The 23,985-nt window shown below is 38.4% G+C and overlaps 1 protein-coding gene across 4 annotated transcripts in view; it reads left to right on the forward strand.

Annotated features, from left to right (window-relative positions):
- LRRC69 (leucine rich repeat containing 69) overlaps positions 1-23,985 on the forward strand; it is a 97,279-nt gene that overhangs the window by 52,646 nt on the left and 20,648 nt on the right. For all 4 annotated transcript variants that reach the window (XM_027604764.1, XM_027604784.1, XM_027604793.1 and 1 more), the window contains one exon: positions 20,107-20,208. In XM_027604764.1, the coding sequence (XP_027460565.1) occupies positions 20,107-20,208 (102 nt within the window). The remainder of the gene's footprint in view (positions 1-20,106; positions 20,209-23,985) is intronic.

Below are 23,985 nucleotides of genomic sequence, written 5' to 3' on the forward strand. Positions count from 1 at the left end.
AAAAAATGGGATACAAGCCAATGCTTGCCGAATGAAAACCCCTTGTGGCCTCTGTGGTTTTATGTAAGTGATGTAAGCTTAGCTAATAGAGAATCAGTGAGTTCCAAAACTTGACTAAATGCCTTGCCTGTCACTACTTTTACGAGAATGAGATCATGTTTTCTGCTATTTCTTATATGGGGGGAGGCAGGGAGGAGAGTGTCGAATTATATGTGATTGCTTCTTTCACCTTTCGAATTCTAAAATTTCATGAGACAGACTTTTTGAAATGAAAAGCATAGAGAAAATTCATAAAATATTACCCTGGATGCAGTGAGGGTTTTGTTAAAACTCTAGCTCAAAAATTGAGGACTCTGTTAAGTTACAGGTGTAACTGATATTCCTTGCTTAGCTAAAGTAAATAATCTGAGTTCTGCCATTTTACTTCTCTATGTGCTCTTCTCAGAATTAGGGATGGGCTGGTCCCTAATGACTGACTGTAACTGCTCTGGAGTACCCCGTTCCACATCGTGTGATGGGTGGTGTACAGTGTTTAACTGTCGCTGGTTACTCTTGGAAGTTTTATTTATTACTCTTGTTCTAGCCAAGTGGCTAAAGAGTGATTGAGGTGACAAAGGGGATGCTTTTCATTCTCAAAATGTAGATCCCAAAATTTAGGTAACACACACTTCACTTGTTGAGAGAAAAGGAAGCATAGGGTTATTTGCTCATAGAGTCGAGTCAGGGCTACTGTTTTTTTCTGCTGTGTGATAAAAGCTGAGTTTAAATGATTTCAAAATGAGGGCCAGTGTTTTTCAAGGGGTAAACCTAATAAAAAATGAGAAAAATTTTAGAGAGACTTGGACTGAAATTCAGTAATGTAGTTCTTAGGCAGCCTATTTAAGCATTGATTTCGATTTAGATGGTGAGTTTTTTCTACTGCACACCCCTACCCCCAAATGTAAGCTCTATGAAAGTAGGGATTTTTGTCTTTTTTCATTGATGTATTCCCAACTCCTAGAACAGTGTGTCTTGCAAACTAGGCACCCAATAAATACTTGCTAAGTGGACAGATGGGTAGATGGATGGATTGGGTGGATATGGACTTTACCTAACAAACAAACATAACGGCTTTGTTCTGCTAGAAAAATCGAAACACTGATTGGTGAGAATGAGTAACGAAGAAGTTGGTCTAAGGCAGTAATATCCAACCAGAGAAGACTTTGCCCTTCGGCGACATTCGGCAGTATCTGGAGACATTTTTGGCTGTCGCAACTGAGGAATTGCGGTGGTTCTGTTAGCATATAGTGGGTGGAGGCTAGCGATCCTGCTAAATGTCCCATCATGTGCAGGACAGTCCCCTGTAACAAAGTATTATCTGGTCTAAAATGTCAATGTCTTGGTTTGGAAACCCTGGTTTTAAAGATTTACTATTTATTCCTCTGTGTTTTCCAGACTGTAATCCTTATAAAATATATCCTTATCAAATAAATTTGGGACTGCGTAAGAATCGGCATTGGTGCTTGTTAAAATTTTGATGTCTTGGCTTCGTGCTTATGTATTCTGAATTACGTATGCTTTTTGCTTTAAAGTTGAATTTTCTTATATTAATGTGGCTTTATCAGCTACATTTATTTTGATTCATGCTTGCAGGATACATCTATTTTAATTCTTTGCTTTCAACCTTTCTGTATCCTTAGGTTTTGGATATATTTCTTATAAATAGCATATGACTCTTCATTTTAAGAAGTTCAGTGTGATAACCTTTGTCTTTAAATTGCAGCATTTAGTTCATCTAAATTTAATGTAGCTGCTGATTTATTTTGGGCTAGCTCAGTATCTTCCTGTATATTTGTAATCTGTTCCACTAACTCTGTGTTCCTTTTTCTCTCATCTCTTCTTTTGGTATGATTGGAAATTTTTGTGAATCCATTTTTAAGAATCTTTGTAAGGCATTTTTATACAGTTTTGTTATTTTAATTTACTACCTTAAAATTAAAAAAATCCTACTTGCTTTATGAAAGTGTATTATTAATTAATACTTACACCCTCCTCTTAGACAATGTAAAAACTACAACACTTTAACTCTATTTGTCGACCTCCATTCTTAGATATTTTGTGTGTACTATAATTTTGTATTTTAAATACAATTATATTTTAAATATAATTTTTTATTTTAAAATGTTTTATTATTATTTTACACAGATAGTATTCATTTAGATTTATCTGCAGTTTTCGCATTCTTGTTGTTATTCATTTCTTCCCATATCGCCAGTCTTCCTTTTGGGATTCTATATTTGTTTCCAGCTCAAATCACATTTTTTTAGTTCCCTTTGAGAATGAGCCTACCTGTGGTTCAGTTTCACAGTTTTTGTTTGAGTTAAACTATGTTTCTTTGAATTTGATTTTTGAAGAATAAATTTTACTGGGTATAGAATTTTAAATTGACAGTATTATATTTCACTACTTTCAAAACTTTCTTCCATTGTCTTCTAGCTTCTATTGTTGCTGTTGAGAGGTCTGGGAGAAGTGTAGTTGTTGCTCCTCCTTAGGTAACCTGTTTTTCTTTTCCTGGCAACTTTATTTATTTATTTTTTATAGATTTTATTTATTTATTTGAGAGAGAGAATGAGAGAGAGCACATGAGAGGGATTAGGGTCAGAGCGAGAAGCAGACTCCCTGCCGAGCAGGGAGCCCGATGCGGGACTCGATCCAGGGACTCCAGGATCATGACCTGAGCTGAAGGCAGTCGCTTAACCAACTGAGCCACCCAGGCGCCCTTCCTGGCAACTTTAAACATTTCCTCATTGTCTTTCATATCCTGCATTTCAAATAGGATGTGTCTAGATGTAAACTTCATTTTATTTATCCCACCTGGAATTTATTGGGCTTCTTAGATATGTAAATTAATGTCTTTCATTGTTTTTTGAAAAATTCTTAGGCATTGTCTTTTTCAGTATTGCTTCTTCCTCCCCCTTCTTTTGCAACTCTAATTTGCTATATGTTACAGCTTCTCACTGTATCTGTTTTTTGTCTTACCCTTCCCTCCCCCACTGTTTTCTCTCCTTTTGTCTCTATGCCTCATTCTAAATATTTCCTCCTGATGTATTTTACAATGGAATAATTTATTCTTTGGCTGTGTCTAATGTACTTTTAAACCCATCCATTAGGTTATTTCTTTCAGTTTTATTCAGTGGTACAATTTTTGGTTGGTCCTTTTTCATATCTACCATGTTACTTTTTTTTCTTTTTAAAGGGGGGCTTGAATTCATGACCCTGAAGTCAAGACCTGAGCTGAGATCAGGAGTTGGATGCTCAACTGTGTGAGCCACCTAGGTGGTGCTACCATGTTCCTTTTTTTTTTTTTTTAAGGTTTTATTTATTTATTTGACAGAGTGAGAGAGCACAAGCAGGGAGAGCGGCAGAGGGAGAGGCAGAAGCAGACTCCCCACTGAGCAGAGAGCCCGATGTGGGACTCAATCCCAGGACCCTGAGATCATGACCCGAGCCGAAGGCAGATGCCCAACCAACTGAGTCACCCAGGTGCCCCCATGTTACTTTTTATATTTTTCAGTAATCTACTGAAAATTTTAAGCTTGGTTTTTATTTCCTGGAACATGTTAAGTATAGTTGTTTTAATGTTGGAGTCTGATAAATTCCATATTGGGAAGTACTTTTGGGTTGATTTCTGTTGTCTGTTGTTTGTGCAGTTTAATTTACCTGTATCAGTCAGAGTTCTCCAGAGAAATGCTATTCAACGCAGTGCACTATCTTTTCTTTTTATGTGCTTAGTGATATATATATAGATGAATATTCTCTCTCTCTGTGTATATAAATGCACCCACATATATGTATATATATTGAACACATGTATTTATTAAAGTGTAGTTGACACACAATATTATATTAGTTGCAGGTGTACAACATAGTGATATTACTGTATAATGCTATAATGCTTGGTTATATTTGATTATATTTAGGACATTGGATTTGAAAAACTATTTTTGAGAATAACTTGAGGCCTCAGATGCTGTAACTTCCTAGAGACATTTTCTTCTGCCACTTTGACAGTGATGTAATGGCACCCTTTAGTACAATGGAAATAAAAATATGGTGTCACTTTAGTTTCAATGCTTAAGAGTCACCCAGAATAGTCAAAGTTGGACTGCTATCCAGTGGAGTGGGTATTTTTTTATTTACCCTTATTCCTAGGTGAAAATTTCTTTCTGGTCTCAGGGGAAAAATTGTGAGACTTCTTTCTCAGGAAAAAAAAATGTGAGACTCAAATCTTTGGATATTTATGTGCTCCTAGATCCTGTCTTGGTTTTTCTGTTGGTCTTTTATGTTCTTTGATGCCTTGAAGATTTCTGATATATATTTATGTTTATTGAGATATTTTGTCTGAATTACCTTTTTTTCCATTACTGGATTTGTAAGTTTTTGATAGATTTCATTAAGACAGTAAGAAAACTTGAGTGACTTCATTCCAAAAAAACTCAGTTACCTTCTTCAACAGCCAATGCATTTCCTTTTCCTTAATGATCACTTCTGCTTGTTTCTAGGACTCTTCTGCAGGTATCAGAATATGAAGTAGCAAAGTACTCTAACTTTGACTCACTCAAACCATTCTCTTGCTGTTAAATAGATACTAGGTATGGTTCTCTGGTTAAGAGGTATGTATGGTCTCCTTATTTCCTGCCTTCCTGAGGAAATAGTCTTCCCTCATCTCTGCATGCCCGGTTTTTCTATGTCGTTATAGGTCTCAGATCAGGTATCAACTTCTCAGGAAAGCCTTCCCGGGATACCCAATCAAAGTAGCCATCTCATTACTCTATTATCTCAATTCTTAAAATTTTCTTTATGGGACTGTTATAAATGTATGTTTATTTGTTCACTTGCTTATTGTATGTCTTTATCCACAATCCATTCTTTTATGCCCAAGGGAATGTAAATTCCCATGAAAGCAGAATGCTTGTCTGTTTATTCATTACTGTGTTCTTATTTAGCACCCTGAATATATCATGCTAGTCCTTTCTGGCCTGCCAGGTCTCTGTGAATTGGTCTGCTGCCAGTCTAATATTTCTACCCTTGTAGGTTACAGACCTCTTGTCCCCAGCTGCTTTCAGGATTTTCTCTTTGTCTCTGAGATTTGCAGGCTTCACTATTATATGTCAAAGTGTTGACCTATTTTTAATGATTTTGAGGGAGGTTCTCTGTGCCTCCTGGACTTGAATGCCTGTTTCCTTCCCCAGATTAGGGAAGTTCTCAGCTATAATTTGTTCCAATATACCTCTGCCCCTCTCTCTCTTTCCTCTTCTTCTGATATCCCAATTATTCTAATATTGTTTCACTTTATGGTATCACTTATCTCTCAAATTCCCCCTTGTGATCCAGTAGTTGTTTATCTCTCTTTTTCTCAGCTTCTTTGTTTCCCATCATTTGGTCTTCTCTATCACTAATTCTCTCTTCTGCCTCATTTATCCTAGCAGTTAGAGCCTCCATTTTTGATTGCATCTCATTAATAGCCCATTTGATTTTGACTTGATTAAGATTTTAGTTCTTTTATTTCTCCAGAAAGGGATTCTCTAGAATCTTCCATGTTTTTTTCAAGCCCAGCTAGTGTCTTTATAATCGTTATTCTGAACTCTAGTTCTGACATTTTACTTATATCCGTACTGATTAAGTCCCTGGCAGTCAGTACTACCTCTTGTTCTCTTTTTTGAGGCATCATTCTTGTTGATGTGGGTGTGCTGCCAAAGCAAGGACCCTTTGTCATGGAGCAAACACACATACCTGGCCCAAGAGTCTGAGAAGCTGAAGGATCCCAGCAAGGTGGAGGTGTGGTAGGCCTGTTGCTGCACACCCAGGAGGTGAGCCAGCAGATAACCCCATTACTATGTTCTTACTGCCTAGAGAAGTGCTTGGCAGATGGTAATGTAAGCTTTTATCTCATGACCCTGAGATTAAGAGTTGCGCGCTCTACCGACTGAGACAGCCAGGCACCCCTGAGAAATTACAGTTTGAGAATCCTCATCTTTTTCATATTTTTGAACTCTCATTTTATTTGCCACAATTTATAAGTCTTCTATAATAAGCCACCTGAAGTTCTTGGAAGGTAATTGATAATATATTAAAATACAAACCAAAACAAAAATAAAAACCTAAGCGCTGGCTGAGTAGGTATCCCAGGAGACTTCCATAGCTCCTTATATTAAGTTACAGAGCATTTAACATTTTATTTATAATCAGCAGTGAGGGTAGGAGGGAAGGGGGTCACTTTTCTCATTATTTATAAGACTTTTATGAGGCAAGCATCAAATAAATTTATAGAAAACTACTCACTGTATAAATGTTAGCTTTCTCTCACTTTTTTTTCCCCTCTAAGTGCCCATATGCAAAAAATCACAATAGTGTGCAGAGAAGGTATAATGGGGAGATAGGTATGTATAGTGATTAGGGACAGTAAAGACTCAAGGTTCTGGAACATAATGAAGGGAAAATAATCACTTGTGTATCAAGAAGACAATTACTCAGAGGTGTCAGGGAACTCGGCCCAGAAAGTGGTTCTTTCATATGCTAATACCAGGGCAGCTTCCCTTTAGGAAGTTCTGGCAAGAAACTTCCCCAGACTAGATAGAGTCTGAGGGGAAGAACCAGCAGGCGTGGGCAAAGGCCATCATGGGAGGCATGCTCTTCCATTTGTGAATGTATTGTTATATTGTTAGTAAGAGTTTTGTCTACCTGGGTCACAGATGCTTGCTGGAAACAATATCATGCTAAGGAAGATATATAAAAGTTACTATGTAAAAACAAAAAGTGATAACTAATATTTTTTGAAAACTATGTGTTTGGTTTTGTGTTAAGCACTTTAGAAACATCATCTTGTTTAATCCTCACTATAGGTCTGTGAGATGGGTACTATTGCTATTCCCATTTTACAGATGAGAAAATTGAGGCTGTGGAAAGAGATTAATGCACCTATAACACAGCTGAAATTCAAACCTAGGCCACTTCAAAGTCCAAATATTCTTAATTACTGGTAGTAATTTATATAACTATACCATGCTTTATTATTATAGATTGTTTCTATTTGTCAAGATTGTATATTCTTTTGATTTTTGTGGAAGGCGTGTTGAACTAGCCAGAGAAAGGTCTGATCTCTGAAGCCTGCTATACTCCTGTAGGCTCTGGCTAACTTTAGAAAATTGAAGTCAAGACCTCTGGAAATGTGTTCTTTAGGAGAACTAAAAGCATAGTTTCATTTGAGATGAGGAGTGGAGATTAGCAGTTAACTCTGCAAGCTCTTGCTTTTTGTGCCTAGTAATTAGGAGGAACAATTGGTAACATCTGAAGTCCCTCTACAAAAGGAAGCTCTAACCTTACTATTGAGGGAAAGAAAACATACTGGGGTTGGAGCATATTTTTATTTATTTATTTATTTTTAAAGATTTTATTTATTCATTTGAGACACAGAGATAGAGAGAGCATGAGCAGGGGGAGAGCAGAGGGAGAGGGAGAAGCAGGCTCCCTACTGAGCCAGGAGCCTTATGTGGGGCTCGATCCCAGGACCCTGGGATCATGACCTGAGCTGAAGTCAGATGCTTAACCATCTGAGCCACCCAGGTGCCCTGGAGCATATTTTTAGATACCATGTGGGAGAGTCTGTTGCTGGCATTCCTGGATTAAAGGGGGGGAACTTCAAAGAAACTGCAGGTGTGACTTTCTAGAAGGGTAGACTAAAGAGAAAGCAGAGCTATAAATCAAGAAAATAATTCCAGCCTGAAGACACTGGATTTGTAGAAGACTTAAGGCAGCTAAGCGGTGCAGTGGTTACCAGGGAAGCCACTCGCAGGTGGGGAGACAGTAGGTGACATTGACGAAGGTTGAGTGTGTCACTGTGGGGACACTTGATATTACAGTTCTTTGTTTCAGAGTATAAACATTTTGCTTTTAATAATACAAATAATGCTGGCTGCTGTGATAACAGACTGAGCTGGCAAGTGTAAGACGTCAGAAACCTAGTTAGTGCTTTATACGTTATAGTAGTCCTGACTCCTGTCTTTGTTTTTCACCAGTAAAGCACAAGCATGTGCCCCCGCCCACACTATGACAGTGGTGTCAGATTGCCACCGTGATGTGAAGGCTCTAGAGATGTGATGCCAGATGTCACTGCTGCTGCCTCCCCTACTTTTGTCAAAGGTTATCCCTTACAGATCTACGTGCCCCCTGGGCAATCTGACCCAGACTATGAGAGAATGAATGTGGGGAGGGGGATGGGGGATACTAAATGGAAAAAATATATAACCTATGCGTACCTGAGGGGGTATTGTTAGAAATCTAGTTAAAGCTAGCAATTTTTTCAACTTTATGGCAGGAAGAACAGTTATAATGTATGCTTATGGATCAAATATACACTCTGTAAAGCAAGAACAAAATAAAGTGAAACAAGCATGTAGCTTGCGTTTAATATGGAAGAGGCCATTTTATGAAACTATTTTACAGCGCTCCCATGTAATTTTTATTCAGGTATTCAGTGTTTTGGAGTACAAGTTCCACTGAATGTCCCCTGGGGAATAATAAGTAGAGTCGTCCAGCACTAACTGTCCTCATATAAAAAGAACAAGAGGATTTATGCGTCTTTGGAGTAAGCCCAGGACTGTCAACCAGGCGCTGTCTTTCAATAAAACCTCTGCCCCTGCCCATTTTCATAGACACAGAGCTGGTTATAAATTCTGCTGTTCTCTTTTCTCCACCTACACCCTGGTGATCTTGCCTGATTTGCTTGCTGAATAGCCACAATTTTTAGTTACTGGTTTGCCCCACCCTTGTTGAGCCACATGTGATCCTTGTTCAAAAATTTAGAGATTTGGAAAGTGGAGAAAGCAAGAGGAGGGCACCATGCTGAAGACTCAGAGTCCCACAGAAACAGCAAAATAAGGACAGCTCCTAGGGAGAGAAGTCTGGGTAACTCATGTAAGTGCTTTCAGCATAAATAGACAAGGAAGTGGGATGGGAAGGAGATACCCAGTGGTGTTAAATGTTTGACAACTAGCTCTCTTTGTGGCATCCGCCAGGGTCCGTGGGGTAAATACTCCCACAGCCTGTATCAGGTTCCCAGCATGATATCACTGGAAGCCAGGTTGAACATTGATGCTCATAATTGGTTTTCCTGATCTGGTACCAGTCAGCAAATCAATGGCAGTAAGCTTGGCACCACTGTTATAGAATTTAAAGAGATTATATGTCTTTCTTTTGTGCCAGAGATTCTTAATATATTAGCTTTGTTATTTACAAGCTGTCTATTCTTGGGTAGAGATCCTTCAATTCACTTAGTCTCATTTCCTTACTATTAATTCATTTATTAAATATATATTTACATATCTTTTATATGCTAGGAACTATTGTTCTAGGCATTCTGGATACAGAGGCAAATAAAATAAACTCTGTACCCTCTTGAATCTTATATTCTAGAGGGGAAGACATAATAAGCAAATACACAAAAAATATAATTTTAGGTAGTTCATGAAGAAAGCACACAGGGCATTATAAGCCCAGAAGGGGAGATTTTATGGATTATTTTTTTGTGCACTGCTCTATTCTCAGTGCTTACACCACTGCAAGAACAAATCAGCATAAAGGAGGGTCTGCTACTCTAAGCGCGGCTGACATGTGATCAGAGAGACTGGAATGATATAAAAGAACCCATGCGGCAGGTGCTGCTGGGAAGCTGGTTGAAGGCTCCATCTCAAACCCTCTTCTCTTGAACTACTTTTGTGGGGAGTGACCATGTGTCACAGTTCTGGCCAGAGAAAAATAAATGGAAATCTTTTGGGTGGGGTTTCTGGAAAACTTTTATTATTATTGTTTTATTATTAACTAATATTAATAGTTGTCAGGAGATACTTCTTCAAAGCTTCCAACACTTACATGTGAAAACAGAAAGCAACACAATGCTTAGAAAAAATCTACCATTTTATAAGTATTCTTCTTTTTGTCTACAAACTTCAGTATACAAGCAAATTGTTGAAGAGTCAATTGATTGAGTTTTCTAAAACAAAGGAACATGTGAACATGTATGTGTGAACATGTGTAATAAAAAAATAAATAACAGTAGTGAATGCTCTAAGCACCCTAACCAAGAGAGGATATATGAAAAAAAGAATTTGGGTTTTAAGTTCCTATAGCTGAACCAGTGTTTCTCAACTTGTCCCCCTTTTGCCAGAAGCTTTTTAGACATTTTTTCCCCTAATAACTTGTCCCCCACCCCATTACATTTTAGCACTGGAGAGAAACTGTACATATGTTTATATTGTCAGGTAGGATTGAGTTTTGGAGGGCCACGAGCCACTGTAATAATATCTAAGATTATTTTGCCTCCTCCATAAACCAATTTTCACCTCCTTGAGGATCATATCAGCCCTCACTATTGAAATGCATGAGCCGAACCAGCACAGAACTTGAAAACATATTTCTTACAGTCTTCCTTTTATACCTCATGGGCCAGATATGTGGGAGAGTTTTCAAACTTCTGAGAGAATCTCAGAATCAGCACAGATGTTGAGATAGCTTTCTTGAAATCCTTGAAATACTTTTAGTCCTGGGAAAATTTTATCCACTTTGGGAAGCTGTATTTTCAGTCTTTCAACCCAGTACAGAAAGAGTCTATATCCTGTTGCCATTCCCAAATGCATCTTCTGAAAGTTTGCAGATCAGAAATCAGAATTAGGGTGATGTGAGTTTGATCATTTTGGAAAAAAAATTGGGAATTTCTTTTCACTGTGAATTATTTGGAAAATAGAGATAAACAAAACAAAACAAAAAAAGCAAAATTACCCACAATCTAAGCATGCTGGGCTGGGGGAGGGGGGAATGCTCATACCTTAACATGTTGGTTTATTTTTTTCCTATTCTTCCAGGTTTTTTTTTAAGGTCTATGAATGCATGTGTATATGTGCAGATACAGATTTTTATAAAAAAATGGAATATTCATACATGCTAATGTGTTCATATTATTAGTATTACTTGTACATATTAGTGTATTATTCATATGTACATGTTTTATAATATGCCTTTTCAACTTCTATTGTAAACATTTCCCCATTGCTTGAAGTATTTTCCTACCTATTTCTTTCTTTCTTCTTTCCCCCCGCCCCCATTAGGTATCTAGATTTATTGTGGAAATTTGACTAAATTATTGAATATTCTTTTATCTTGGCCAATTTGTGCTAACTTTAAAAAATTATAGTTGACATTAACTTCAGGGGTACAATGTTACATTAGTTTCAGGTGTATGACATAGTCATTCGATGTTACCTATTTCTAATGGGTGGGTGCATCATATTGATATTGTTTATATTTAAGCAGTCTCCTGTTTTTTGACAGGTGGGAGATTTCAGACTTCTTGCCACAATTAAAATGCTTCAGTGAATGTCATTGTAACTAATCTTTGTACATACCATTAGTTACTCCCTCAGGAAAGATTCATTGAAATGTAATTGCTAGATCCAAATTATGCATACTTTTACTGCTTTGATAAATGTTGTCAAATTTTGCTTCAGAAAGCTTGACATTTCCAAGTTTTAAAACTGGTTCTTATTCTTGCTTTACCTAGGCAGTATTTCACATATCTCTTTAAAAATATTAATTATACTAATTACTTTAGAGTCCAGTCCTATTAGCTCTGTTTCTTCTGATATAAGTTCTTGCCTCTATTATTTCCAATGGTAGTGACACTCAGTGATTTTCAGGTCATTTTATTTTTAAACTTTCATCTTATTTTTGAATTTGGGACACTTGAGATTTCCTGAAAGCTGGCAGCTGTCTTTGCAGTTCACTTTATGGGAGAAGATAAAGTTCTTATAGAGTTTGTGTTGGTCAGTAACAGTAGAGAAATGGTTGAGAATATATTCCCACAGGTGTAATGCATTCTGATAGCTGCTCATTCTTCCCTGGTGTTGCCAGCCACTCAGGGTCCCTCTCACCTCTCTCTATTCAAAGCACTGCTCCTATTAAGCTATGGGTGTGTGGGATTCAGGGAAAGGAGGTATGGAGGTGGGAGGTGGAGTGTGGCCGTGTGATAAGAATGTGTGGATGAATCCATAGTATCTGCCAGCTTCTTAGTGTGGTAATCCTCCTGTCTGTTGTTTCACTACCTGTTCTTTTCTGGAGACCTCTACTACCTCTGTGTACTGTTCCTCAGTTCCATTTTTTTGTGTGTGTAGAAATTTCCCCCTGGGCTTCCATTGCATCCTGGGTTGATACTTCTTTCTTCAGATGATAACTGTTTATAGGTAGTTTCTGTTCCTGTGAGAATTTCTCTTCCTGTTCTTAAGTGGCTATTTTTTATTTTAAAAGGTATCTTTGTGTCATTTCTAGGATTTGTCATGGGAGAGGGATATTGCTGATTGTGCTTAGTTTTACCATCTTGAAACTAGAAGTACTTATATCAGTTTGCTAATACATTTGCGCATGTGGAAATGCCTTTACCCTTGTCTGGTAGCACTTAAATGAAACAAAGTATTGGGGGAAGAAAAGGAAGACAAAATAATGGCTGATCTTAATAAGCCAGAAGAACAATTAATGTGACTTGCCTATTGTAGACAACGGACTACATGTTGGTGTAGTACCTAATTTTTCTAGAATGCTTCAAAGTTTACCACATACTTTATACTTCCTCATTTGACCTTCACAATTAGTAAGATAGATATTGTTATATTTATACATGAAGAACAGGCTCAGATACTTTAAATGGCTTGTGTAAAGAGATTGTGTGGAGGAAATGGATTTGATCCCAGTCCCCAGCCTTTAAGACCATGCTTTCTCTGTTCTGCAACTAAGTAAAGATTTAGTTATAGGAAAAGCTTAAAAGAAAGGGTATTTTAGTTAAAATAACAGACTTAAGGGAAGGTAAAGAAAAGCATTCAAGAATTCTTGAAACATTGATATCTAATTTGAGTAAAGGACAACAAAGATATGTAGAGTGGAATTAAAGGTGTTTTACCTTTAGATGCTTTATTTAAAACCACATTGGGACTTGCATGAAAACCAAGGCAGAAGCTACAAACTGGCATTCTTTCTGCATTTCTCATCATGAATCTGGCCACTAAAATTTTAATTTCCTGTCAGAATAAAAAGAATGGAAGACCGAGTATCTCACAATTGGTTTTTAAACCATAAACAGCTTTCACAAAATCTTTGAATATCTTTCTTCTGGTTCACTACTCTGAATTGTTGTCTGGTCTGAATAAATCTTAATATGTAATTCTTTAGTTTAAATTGTAGACTATCCCAGGGCAGAGGTTAGGGACTTTGATTTCTTTGTTATTCCCCAAGGAAAGTGCCTTTTATAAAAGTTTGGTTACTGCTGATGACTGCTTTTTATCTGTAACCAGATCTGTGAGGTTTAGAAATATGGATGAAAGAATATCGTAAGGTATATGGCTTCCCTGTCCAGTGGAGAGGTACTAATTATTACATAATTTGCTTTCAGAAGCCTGAAACTGTTTCTAAAGAGTGAGTATTTGAAAGTCTTAAACAGATTGAGAGAAGGGAGGAGTAGATTTTTATGTTTTGCAAAGAAGGATTTGAAGAAAAGCACCCAGGAAGGTTAGTTGGAGTAATTTAGAAACAGTGGAGAGAATTGTTTATCTGCTGAAGGTGGGACAAAAGAATTCTATGACATGTTGAAATTGGTGTGCATGATTTCTTTTGGCTCTTTGGTTGCAACATAAATAGAATTTAACTAAAGTTACATAGGGAAGAGTAAGGAGAATCTCATGGGGATTCAAGCAGGAGCTACGGTAAGGTTAGGCGGAGCTCAGAGGATTGGAGTGAATGTTTTCAGTTCAGGTTGCTGCTGAGATCTTCAGCAGCATGAGGATGAACCATTAGGTCATCACACTTGTTGGTATAATGTTGATATGTTGTTATAATGTAGCCATATTCCAAATGTTGCTCTGTTTATACCTTGTTTCTGGTCTCCTATGAGATCAGCATACACATAACCTACTGTGGAGTTTGCAGCAACTTGACATAATAACTATTTTATTCCAGCTTCCAGAACTCAGTTGCAAATTATTTCCATGTTTCTTGGTTTAAATTCCCAAAAGAGTGTATGATTAGGCAAGTCTGTTGGATCGCATATGATTGGATCAGGCCTATGATTAGCTTTCTTTGGCTCAGGAGTCAAGCCCCTGTTTAAGTGTCCAAGTAGTAGAATCATTCCATGTAAAATCTATAGGTGGCAGGGTCCCTGGCTAGTGGTGAAAGGTGGGGCTTGGAGCAGCATCAGCAGAGTAGGAAAAGTTTGGTGGTCCTAGTACATGTTTAATGGAGCTGAAATTTAAACAAGGCAATTTGATTACCAAGTCTGTCTTCCTAGACCCATGCTTGTTATAAACTGAGTCTTGCACTAGGAATTCGGGATATAATGGTGAGGAACCAAATGGGGTCTCTGCTTTCTCAGAGCTGTAGTATAGTGGGAAAACATATTGATCAACTAATTAACATTATGAATATGTAATTACAAACTGAAATCCGTCCACTAAAAGGAAGAACCCCTGGTCTATGAGAGAGAGAGCAGTAGTCAACAGGTAGGTTAGGGAAGGCTTCCAGGAGGAAGTAACATAAGCTGAGAGCTGAAGAGTAAGTAGAAATCATTTAGGTGAAAGGAAAAGACACATTTCAGACAGAGTAAACAGTGTGTGGAAAGGGCTTGGGAAGGAACATGGATGTTCAGGGACCTGGAAAGAATGTAGTGTGGCTGGAGCTCAGAGATTGGACGGAAAGAGACCATGGCCAAAGAATATAGGGTATGTGTAAGGGTTTTTATCTTTATTTGAAGGGCAACACAAATTTCAAAGGATTTTAGGCAGGGGGTGATATAATCAGATTTGCATTTTGAAAAGATCATTTTGTCTGAAGGGTGGAAGATCTATTGGAGGACACCAGAGCGAATGTTGGGTACACTTCAGGTAGACTCTTTCTGAAGCCAAGTAAAAAATTATGGTAACTTGGTCTAAGGTGGTAGCAGTAGGAGTGGAAAGACTTGAACAGATTCAAGAGACATTTAAGAGGTAAATTTGGAAATGGTGATGGGTTGTAAGCTTTCTATGGTCTAGGATAGAAAAATGCTGGGAAAAGACCAAGCTTAGGAGAGCAGATCATGAGTTCAATCTTGGACATGGTGAGTTTCACTTGTGTTTAAGACATGAAAGTGAAGATTTTGAGTAAGCAGTTGGCTATCAGATGTGGAATCAGAGTCATTGGCTTAGAGATTTAATTGAAATTGTGGATGTGGGTAAAATTGCCTAGGGAAAAGAAAATAAAGTAAAAAGAGAATGTGGTGGGCTCTGTGGAGAACTATTTCATGGTTGGGCAAAGAATGATAAGCCAACAAAGAAAAAGCCGAGTTAATGTTGGCTAGCATGCTGAGTAGAGAAGAATTTCTGGCAACCCCTGAGGGCATTTTGGAAGGTGGTGACTGTGATTCCTGTCTAACATGCAGTGTGATTCTGCAAATGGGACTTATTTGCTTGAGTGCAGAGACAGGGAAAACTGATGGCAGGGATGACCCAGGGTTAGGTTTTCTTAAACACAGGTAGTGAAAATGCAGAGGGCCAGGGGATTCAGGTATGTCATATAATTTACCAGACATTTTTTTTAATATAGGAGACTCTTTTAAAATTTCAAGTAATTCTGAGAAACACATTTTGTGCATAAATATTTGTTCCTATTTCAAATATTTATTTTGGGCGAATTCCTTCAAGTAGAATTAACAAAGAGAAAGAATGACTTTCAGGCTTTTTGATGACATTGCAAATTTGTTTATAAGCAGATTGCCCTAATCTTGTTTACATTGGGCAGTGGGTGTTCTGATGTTTATTTTTATTTTTCAAATTTTTTTTCTTTAGATGTTTCTAAGAAGCTACTTTATTTATTTTTACTGAAGTATAATTAACATACAGTGTTATCTTAGCTTCAGGTGTACAATATAATGATTCAGCATTTCTGTACATTACTCAGTGCTCATCATCATAAGTGGGCTCTAAAACCCCTTTATTTTTCCCATCTCCTCACACACCTCCTAATTTTTATTTTTTGCATTTTGACTGGCAAAATAAATGTATTCCCCAAATTCTTCGTTTTTGTTACTCTCTTTCAGCTGCTTTGTATCTTGAGGAATTTTCTTTGGTTAAGGTAATTAGCTCATACATGTGAGAAGTCTTTCTATTGTTTTTGCATGTTAATGAAAACTTGTCTGGATTTCGAATCCATGGGTCATCAGGATTTTCCCTCTCAAATGGCTAACTGTAAGATTACATTTTTTTTTTCTGAATTTTAATGGTATGGACAAGTCTGAGAGCAGAGTGCTAAAAAGTGGGAAGTGCAAATGATCTGAGGTGAAGAATGTGTGGAAAGAAAGCCAATGTTGCCAGAATGGAGACTGGGATAGAGAAAGTGAGAGTGAGGGCTAGGGGTCAAAGATTGGGTCAAAGATAGTGCAGGGTCCAATCATAAGAGTACTATAGGCCAGTGTGAGGAGTTTGCACTTCATCTTGAGTGAGATGAGAACCACTGGATGATTTTGAGCAAGGGAGTGATATGATGTAATTTACATTGTAAGGCGATCACACTGTTGAGGATGGAACACTCAGGGCCTGTGGAAAGAGAAGCCTCTTCCTCTGCTGGTTCTCAGGTGGTTCGAAGACAGAAGTGGGGTCTAAAGCAGGGGTGGGGTGGGGATTGTGAGGAGAGACAGACAAGCCCTTGTAGACCAGTTGTTCTTTTTACAGTGATGTTTAAATCAAGAGGACTGAAGAGGACGCTAGAGCCATTGTCCCATCAGGTTAAGGCCCAGTGTATTGAAGGCAGGAAGGGGCCTGGGCTTGGGGCTTTGGCCACTTCTCCCTGGCCAGAATTGAGGAAGGGGTGTGTGTGTGTGTTTAGAGCTGGAGAGGTTAGTAATCTCCTTTCCTCTAGTTCTCTCTTGGCCTGCCCTCTTCAACTCCTTCTAAGTGTCTTCTCTAGGGACAAGTATCCAACTGATACTGAAGGATCCTGACTTTGGGTCACTTTATGCCTATTTCCACTCCCACTCCCAGAATAGAGTTTTTGGCTTTCTTATGTTCAAATGTTATCATCAGCCTACTCATTATACAATTCTAATTAGATATGAAGTTTATCATATATTTTCTTAAATTTCTCATTGGTTACATTTCTTATGTCTGTCCTTTTTAGAATTGTTCATATATTTTTTGAATGCCACAGCCTGACACTTAAGATATTATCCTCTTTACAAGTTGGGCTTTAGCTTATTTAGAAATTCTAATTTCTTGCTAACAGGAACCCACGAGCTTTGGGATGGTCCAAAGAGCCCATGGTAATTTGCTGTTAGCCTACTTATCAGTTCTATTTTAGCCAATGTGAAATCTCAGCCTCCTTTTTTCTTGTTTACTTTAACAATGTTCTTGCTAAACCAGACCCTTCTGATCTCCCTTATTACTTTAGTCTGAAGCAACAGAAGGACTTGCTGAATTTATACATTGTTCCTGAGGCCTGGGGCTTTGGAGGAACAGTTACAATTGACCACCTCTGGAGAAGAAGGCCTTTGAAAATTTTGAGGTCTTAGGGAGAGCTGTGTGTGCCTGGGGTTTCTGAGAAGACATTTGTTAATTTACCAGTTATTTACTGGGCATCAGCTGTGTTCTAAGTACTGAATTTAGAGGTTGCATTACATAGGCACTTAAGATGTGGTTCTTAAAGAGACCAAAGCCTGAGAGATGAAGATAGACTTTTCAATAACGATTGTTTCATAGTATTAAAGGTGGTATGATTAATATATAAGGCCCAGGGATTAGAAATGGAAACATTTGGTAGAAGCCGGAGAAGCTTAGGTGGGTAACATTTTCATCTTGAAGAAGAGGTAATCCAGGAATGGGGTGAGTAGAAGGCACAGCATGAGTAATAACTGTGAGATAAGACACAGGCCTCTTGTGAGACCCCTAAGCACCTTAGGATGACTGGCGTATAAGGGTGAAGGTTGGGCTTACCAGGATATAGGGTTGGAGAAACTGGCCGAGAAAACCCAATTATGATATACTAGGGCTTTTGAGTTTATTCTGTGGACAAAAGAGAACATTGAAAAGTGTTAAGCAGGATTGTATTATGATCAGATTCTCATTTTAAAAGACAACTTTGGCAGCAAAGTTTGCATGGAGACTAATTTGAGTACTGTTGATGAGGGCCTTAATCATATAAGGTGAGGGCCTTAATCAAGGCAGAGGGCCTTAATCAAGGTAGAGGGTTAGTGGCTGGGGTTGGGAGTAGGAGGAGATTCTGCAGAGGTAATGAGGAGAGAAAAAAGCTGTAACAACGTTTTATTAAACAGAAGAGAACGCAGCTAATTGTGCTACTGGAGTGATGACAATGATCAAAAATATTGTCCTAGTAAGAAGCAAGGCTGACCGGAAACCCAGTAGTGCACATAGAGGGTATGAAAAAAATGTTGTTCTGGGGAATATTCAGAGTGGACATTGAGAAATTGTGTGACTTCAGGTTATTGAAACTTACCTGCTCAAAACACATGCTAGTGAATTTCATTAATTAATGTCCTTTCATGAGGATAACTTCTTTCTGAAATATTTTGTGTAGCAAGATAGCAAACTGAGTCGCTCATTACCATGTATGATGGAAGGGTAGTGACAGGGTTTGAAGGAAGAGAAGCATGACCCCTAAAGAGAAATGTATGCCCTTTGAACCATGGTCAGATTTGAAATGAGGTTCATATATGTTAACAATACTTACATATAGCAAGGTATTCAAGTTTGTATCTGTTTGAAAAAGGGCCATGAGTTTTGATATAAATTATGGAGTGTTCTTTAGGACAGAAAGGAAAAAATGATATGCTGGGAGTGCTTTCTTGATTTCAGCACATCCAGCACTGCCTTGGGGCTACCACTGGATTCAACTCTCTAGGTTGCTTCCTGATGGTAGACAACATAGGAAACTGCCTTAGGAAAGTCAGAATGCCTGTTGTGGGACCAGGAGGCAAGGTGATTCCAACATGGCATTGAGCTCTGTATTTTATTTCAAAATGTTGTTTATGTTGTAGAAATTCCCTGAGACTTTTGAGACCTAGTGATGTGATGACCTGGAAAGGTGTTTTAAATAAATTATTTTAATTTGTTGAATGCTTGCTGTGTTTCAAACCCTAAGCTGAAATCAGGGAAATATCTAATTCTTCCATAAGTGTGATGATGCCGGCTCATCCTGGCTCAAAGGAACCGATTTTCCACATCTCTTCCCAACTCTGTGTTTGGTGACTGGAATCAGCCATGGTAGCAGTATTTATACCAGTGAATCAAAACATGCCACAGTTCAGGGCTTTTTAAAATGTTTTATTTCCAGAGAACTGTTTTACCAGTGCACCACTGAAGATAGGTCTTATTTTTTTCCATTTCACAGGTGAAACTGAGGCTCAGAAAAGTAATTCTCTAAATGAATTTAACTTTGAAAACACATAGGTTCCTGGGAAGCAAGGCACACTATTAATATGAAAGAATCCTTTGTTTTTCTACTAAGATGGGAGACTTAAATGGTAGACAATTGAATTTAGGGTTTCTTCATAGAAGATTAAATATCCTTGTGAAATCTGTTCTCCTTTTTTTATTTTCACTGTGCACAATAGGTTATAGTGAGAACATTTTGATTTTCCTTTGTTTCTCTTCCCTTTTTCACTGAACATAAATGGATCATGGTTCACAGTCTTTGAGACATGGATTTTGGTGTATTATTAGAATGTTATTTTTCATCATACTTGGTTTTCTAACAAATATATTATTTACAAAATGTTCCTAGCATTTGATTAATTAACGACCCCTTTTCTATTACTAATCAATCCCATTATCCTGAACAAGTTTTTGCAGTTGTCTAGTATGGGGGATGCCACCAGGGACCTGTAAGGTTATTGCCATTCATGCTAGCATGAAGACTCTTAGGCTTCTAACAACTAGAGTATGTCCTGCTTTTAAAATACTAACAAGGAACGTAAGTCCTAAATAAGATGTAGCCTCAAAAGTGAAGTTTGTTATTTTGTCATGCAATGAAGTTTTTATTTTGTTTTGAAAGTTTCAGAATCTGAAGCTGAAGGAATTCTACTGTGAAGGAAACGCACTGTTCCTGAAGCAGCCAGTTAATGCTGTACAACAGGAGGACGCCTGGAGTCTACAGGTGAAGCCTTATGTCATTTACACAAGTCTTCAAATAAAAGCTGTGATTTCAGTTTTAAAGAGTTTTCTGTAAATGTTCTTGCAAGCCAGCAAATGTTTACTGTAATCCTAGTCCATTGGCAGTGTGGATCCTAGACATAATCTCTTTGACTTGCTTACAGAATCCAATGTAATCCTAATTTCCAGAGTGACTATATTTGGAGAAATGGAAACATTTTGTTGGATGAAAAGAAAAGAGAGGAATTTGTTTTCACTTTAACCTTCCAAGTATTTTTTTAATTTTTTATTGTTATGTTAATCACCATACATTACATCATTAGTTTTTGATGTAGTGTTCCATGATTTATTGTTTGCGTATAACACCCAGTGCTCCATGCAGAATGTGCCCTCTTTAATACCCATCACCAGGCTAACCCATCCCCCACCCCCCTCCCCTCTAGAACCCTGTTTGTTTTTCAGAGTCTATCATCTCTCATGGTTCATCTCCCCCTCCGATTTACCCCCCTTCATTCTTCCCCTCCTGCTATCTTCTTCTTTTTTTTTTTCCTTAACAAATATTGCATTATTTGTTTCAGAGGTACAGATCTGTGATTCAACAGTCTTGCACATTTCACAGTGCTCACCATAGCACATACCCTCCCCAATGTCTATCACCCAGCCACCCCATCCCTCCCACCCCCCCACCACTCCAGCAACCCTCCGTTTGTTTCCTGAGATTAAGAATTCCTCATATCAGTGAGGTCATATGATACATGTCTTTCTCTGATTGACTTACTTCACTCAGCATAACAGCCTCCAGTTCCATCCACGTCGTTGCAAATGGCAAGATCTCATTCCTTTCAATGGCTGCATAATATTCCATTGTGTATATATAAATTAACAAGTCAGGAAATGACAGATGTTGGCAGGGATGCGAAGAAAGGGGAACCCTCCTACACTGTTGGTGGGAATGCAAGCTGGTGCAGCCACTCTGGAAAACAGTATGGAGGTTCCTCAAAAAGTTGAAAATAGAGCTACCATATGATCCAGCAATTGCACTACTGGGTATTTACCACAAAGATACAAATGTAGGGATCCGAAGGGGTACGTGCACCCCAATGTTTATAGCAGCGATGTCCACAATAGCCAAACTGTGGAAAGAGCCAAGATGTCCATCGACGGATGAATGGATAAAGAAGATGTGGTGTATATACTCAGTATTATCTAAATATGTATTTGATTTGTTCTTACCAGGATCTTTGCCTCTTCCATTGTATTTTCACTTGTCCCTATTTCTAGTGGATGAAAGAATGTGATCCAGAAATCATGTTGACTTTAGTCAGGCAAATTGATGATATTAAAATATGGAATAGAAAAGCATATTAGAGGACTCTCTTTGTGTGTTTTTTGGTGACAGGTGAATTAAAGATTGTAGATCTTTCCACATTTGAGTATGCATCTCCATCATGCATTTGGACTTCTCAGGTTCTAAGTGCTTGACAGGAATGAACTAATTTAGTCCTCTAATAATCTTAAAAAGGTAGTACCCTTATTGTCCTCCTTTTATAGATAAACTGAGACTCAGATAGGTTAAATAACTTGTCCAAATTCACAGAGCTTGTAGGTGTTGGGATGATGATGCCAACCTAAGCAGCTGGGCTTCAGATTCCATTTTCAGAAAGCTCTATTGTCTCAGAAAGATGCTGCTGGAAGGTGAGGGAAAAGGAAATAGAGGTAGTCCCTTCCTGGAAGAGGTTCTGACTTGTGGAGGGGACTGAATGAGCAGTTAACTCGATGTGGCAGTGGTCTCATTGGGAGCCCTTGTATTCAAGAGTGTTGCCCTGTGGCTGGGATGAAGATGCAGAGTGAGAGAGCAGTATTTCTTTCCTTTTTTTTAAAACTGTAAAGACCCGGGAACACAAACATTTTATACACACACACACACACACACACACACACACACACACACACACACACGGTTGACCCTTGAACAACACAGGGACTAGGAGCACCAGCCCCATGCAGTTGAAAATCCATGTATAACTTTTGACTCCACCAAAACTTAACTAATAGCCTACTGTTGCTGGAAACCTTACCAATAACATAACTAGTTGATTAACATATTAACACATAACAAATAGGTGTTAATGTACATAGGTTTTATATACTGTATTCTTACAATAAAGTAAGCTAGAGAAAAGAAAATATTAAGAAAATCATAAAGAAGAAAATACACTTACAGTACTATACTGTATTGAAAAAATTCATTGTCTTTGGAAATGAGAGGGGCTTAATATCATGAGTTTTTAAAATCTTTGTTTTGTTTTGGCACATTGTGAGATTTTATAATCAGTGAAGCTTACCACCTGGAACTTTAAAACTCAGCAGCTTGGTTCTGGGAGAGCCAAAGGGTGATAAAAAACTGAGTCCTCACCCTTAAAGAGACAGCATAAGAAACAGCCCCAGTGATACAGCATAGAAGCAGGAGTTTGAACAACACTTGGGGTATGGGAGAGATATTTGTTTATTATCTCAGAACTTGTGCAGGAGGGGCAGAGATCTTTGGGAAACTTCTCTAAGCACGAAAGAGCTGGAAGGCCCACACCCCCAGCCTAGATACACAAACACGTGCAGGAACCAGCAGAGTGTGAACACTCCACCTAGCTTGCTAACAGTGTACCCCACACCCACCCTCTTCTGCAGACTCACTCCCTCCAACCCTGCAGGAGTTTTCCAAATTGGCTACAGGTCCCCTCCCACATTAGACCTGCACAAAACTTCCTGACACTATGTGCCCTGCCCTTGCATTCTCCTGTTGAGCAGACCTCTCCATCCTGCCCCCCACAAGAGTCCAAAGCTAGGCCACAAGTGTGGCATTGTGCAAGCAGCCCCAATAGGGGTCAGCACCATTCCAAAGTGACTCCTGTCCTGGGGAGAGTGGAAGATAACCACACATACCAGTTAAACTGCAGCCCCAGCGGTGGGCTGAGTGCAAACATCTGGTCTAACTACAGACTCCACCCATCAGTGAAAGCCCCCCCACCCCCACCCCCGGGACAACACAGGAAGAGTGCCCTGCAATTTGGTGCTACTGCAGTTCTGACAAATGCCTGGTCTGACCCAACTCAAGCCCAGGGCAGCCCCAGATTGGCCCATTAACAACAGAGGGACCAAACCCTGCCAATAACAGGGAAAGTAAGCCGCTGCTGACAACTGGACTGAGACAAATACAGCTCAGCCACTACAGTAGGGCACACACAGCTCACATAGGAGATACCCCTGAAACTCCAAATTCTGATGAACCGGGGACATTATACTAAAGGACACCGCAGGACCTCTCCTTCATAAGGCCACTACCTGTAAGAGCAGGAGACTATAAAAAAACTACTATAACTGATAAATGAATTTAGTAAACTTACATGATACAAAAGCAGTATACAGAAATCTGTTGCATTTCTATACACTAATAACAAAACAGCAAAAAGGGAAATTAAACAGTTTTATTTATAATTGCACCAAAAATAGTAAAATACCTAGGAATGAACTTAACCTAAAAGGTGAAGACCTGTACTCTGAAAACTATAAAACATCAATGAAATAAATTGAAGATGACACAAACAAATGGAAAGAGAATCCATGCTCATGAATTGGGAGAACAAATATTGTTAAAATGGCCTTACTACCCAAAACAATCTACAGATTTAATGCATCCCCATCAAAATACCAACAGTGTCTTTCACAGAACTAGAACAAATGATCCTAAAATTTGTATGAAACAACAAAAGACCCCAAATAGCCA

Source organism: Zalophus californianus, chromosome 4, assembly GCF_009762305.2.
Source record: "Zalophus californianus isolate mZalCal1 chromosome 4, mZalCal1.pri.v2, whole genome shotgun sequence".
NCBI classification, from domain to species: Eukaryota; Metazoa; Chordata; class Mammalia; order Carnivora; family Otariidae; genus Zalophus; species Zalophus californianus.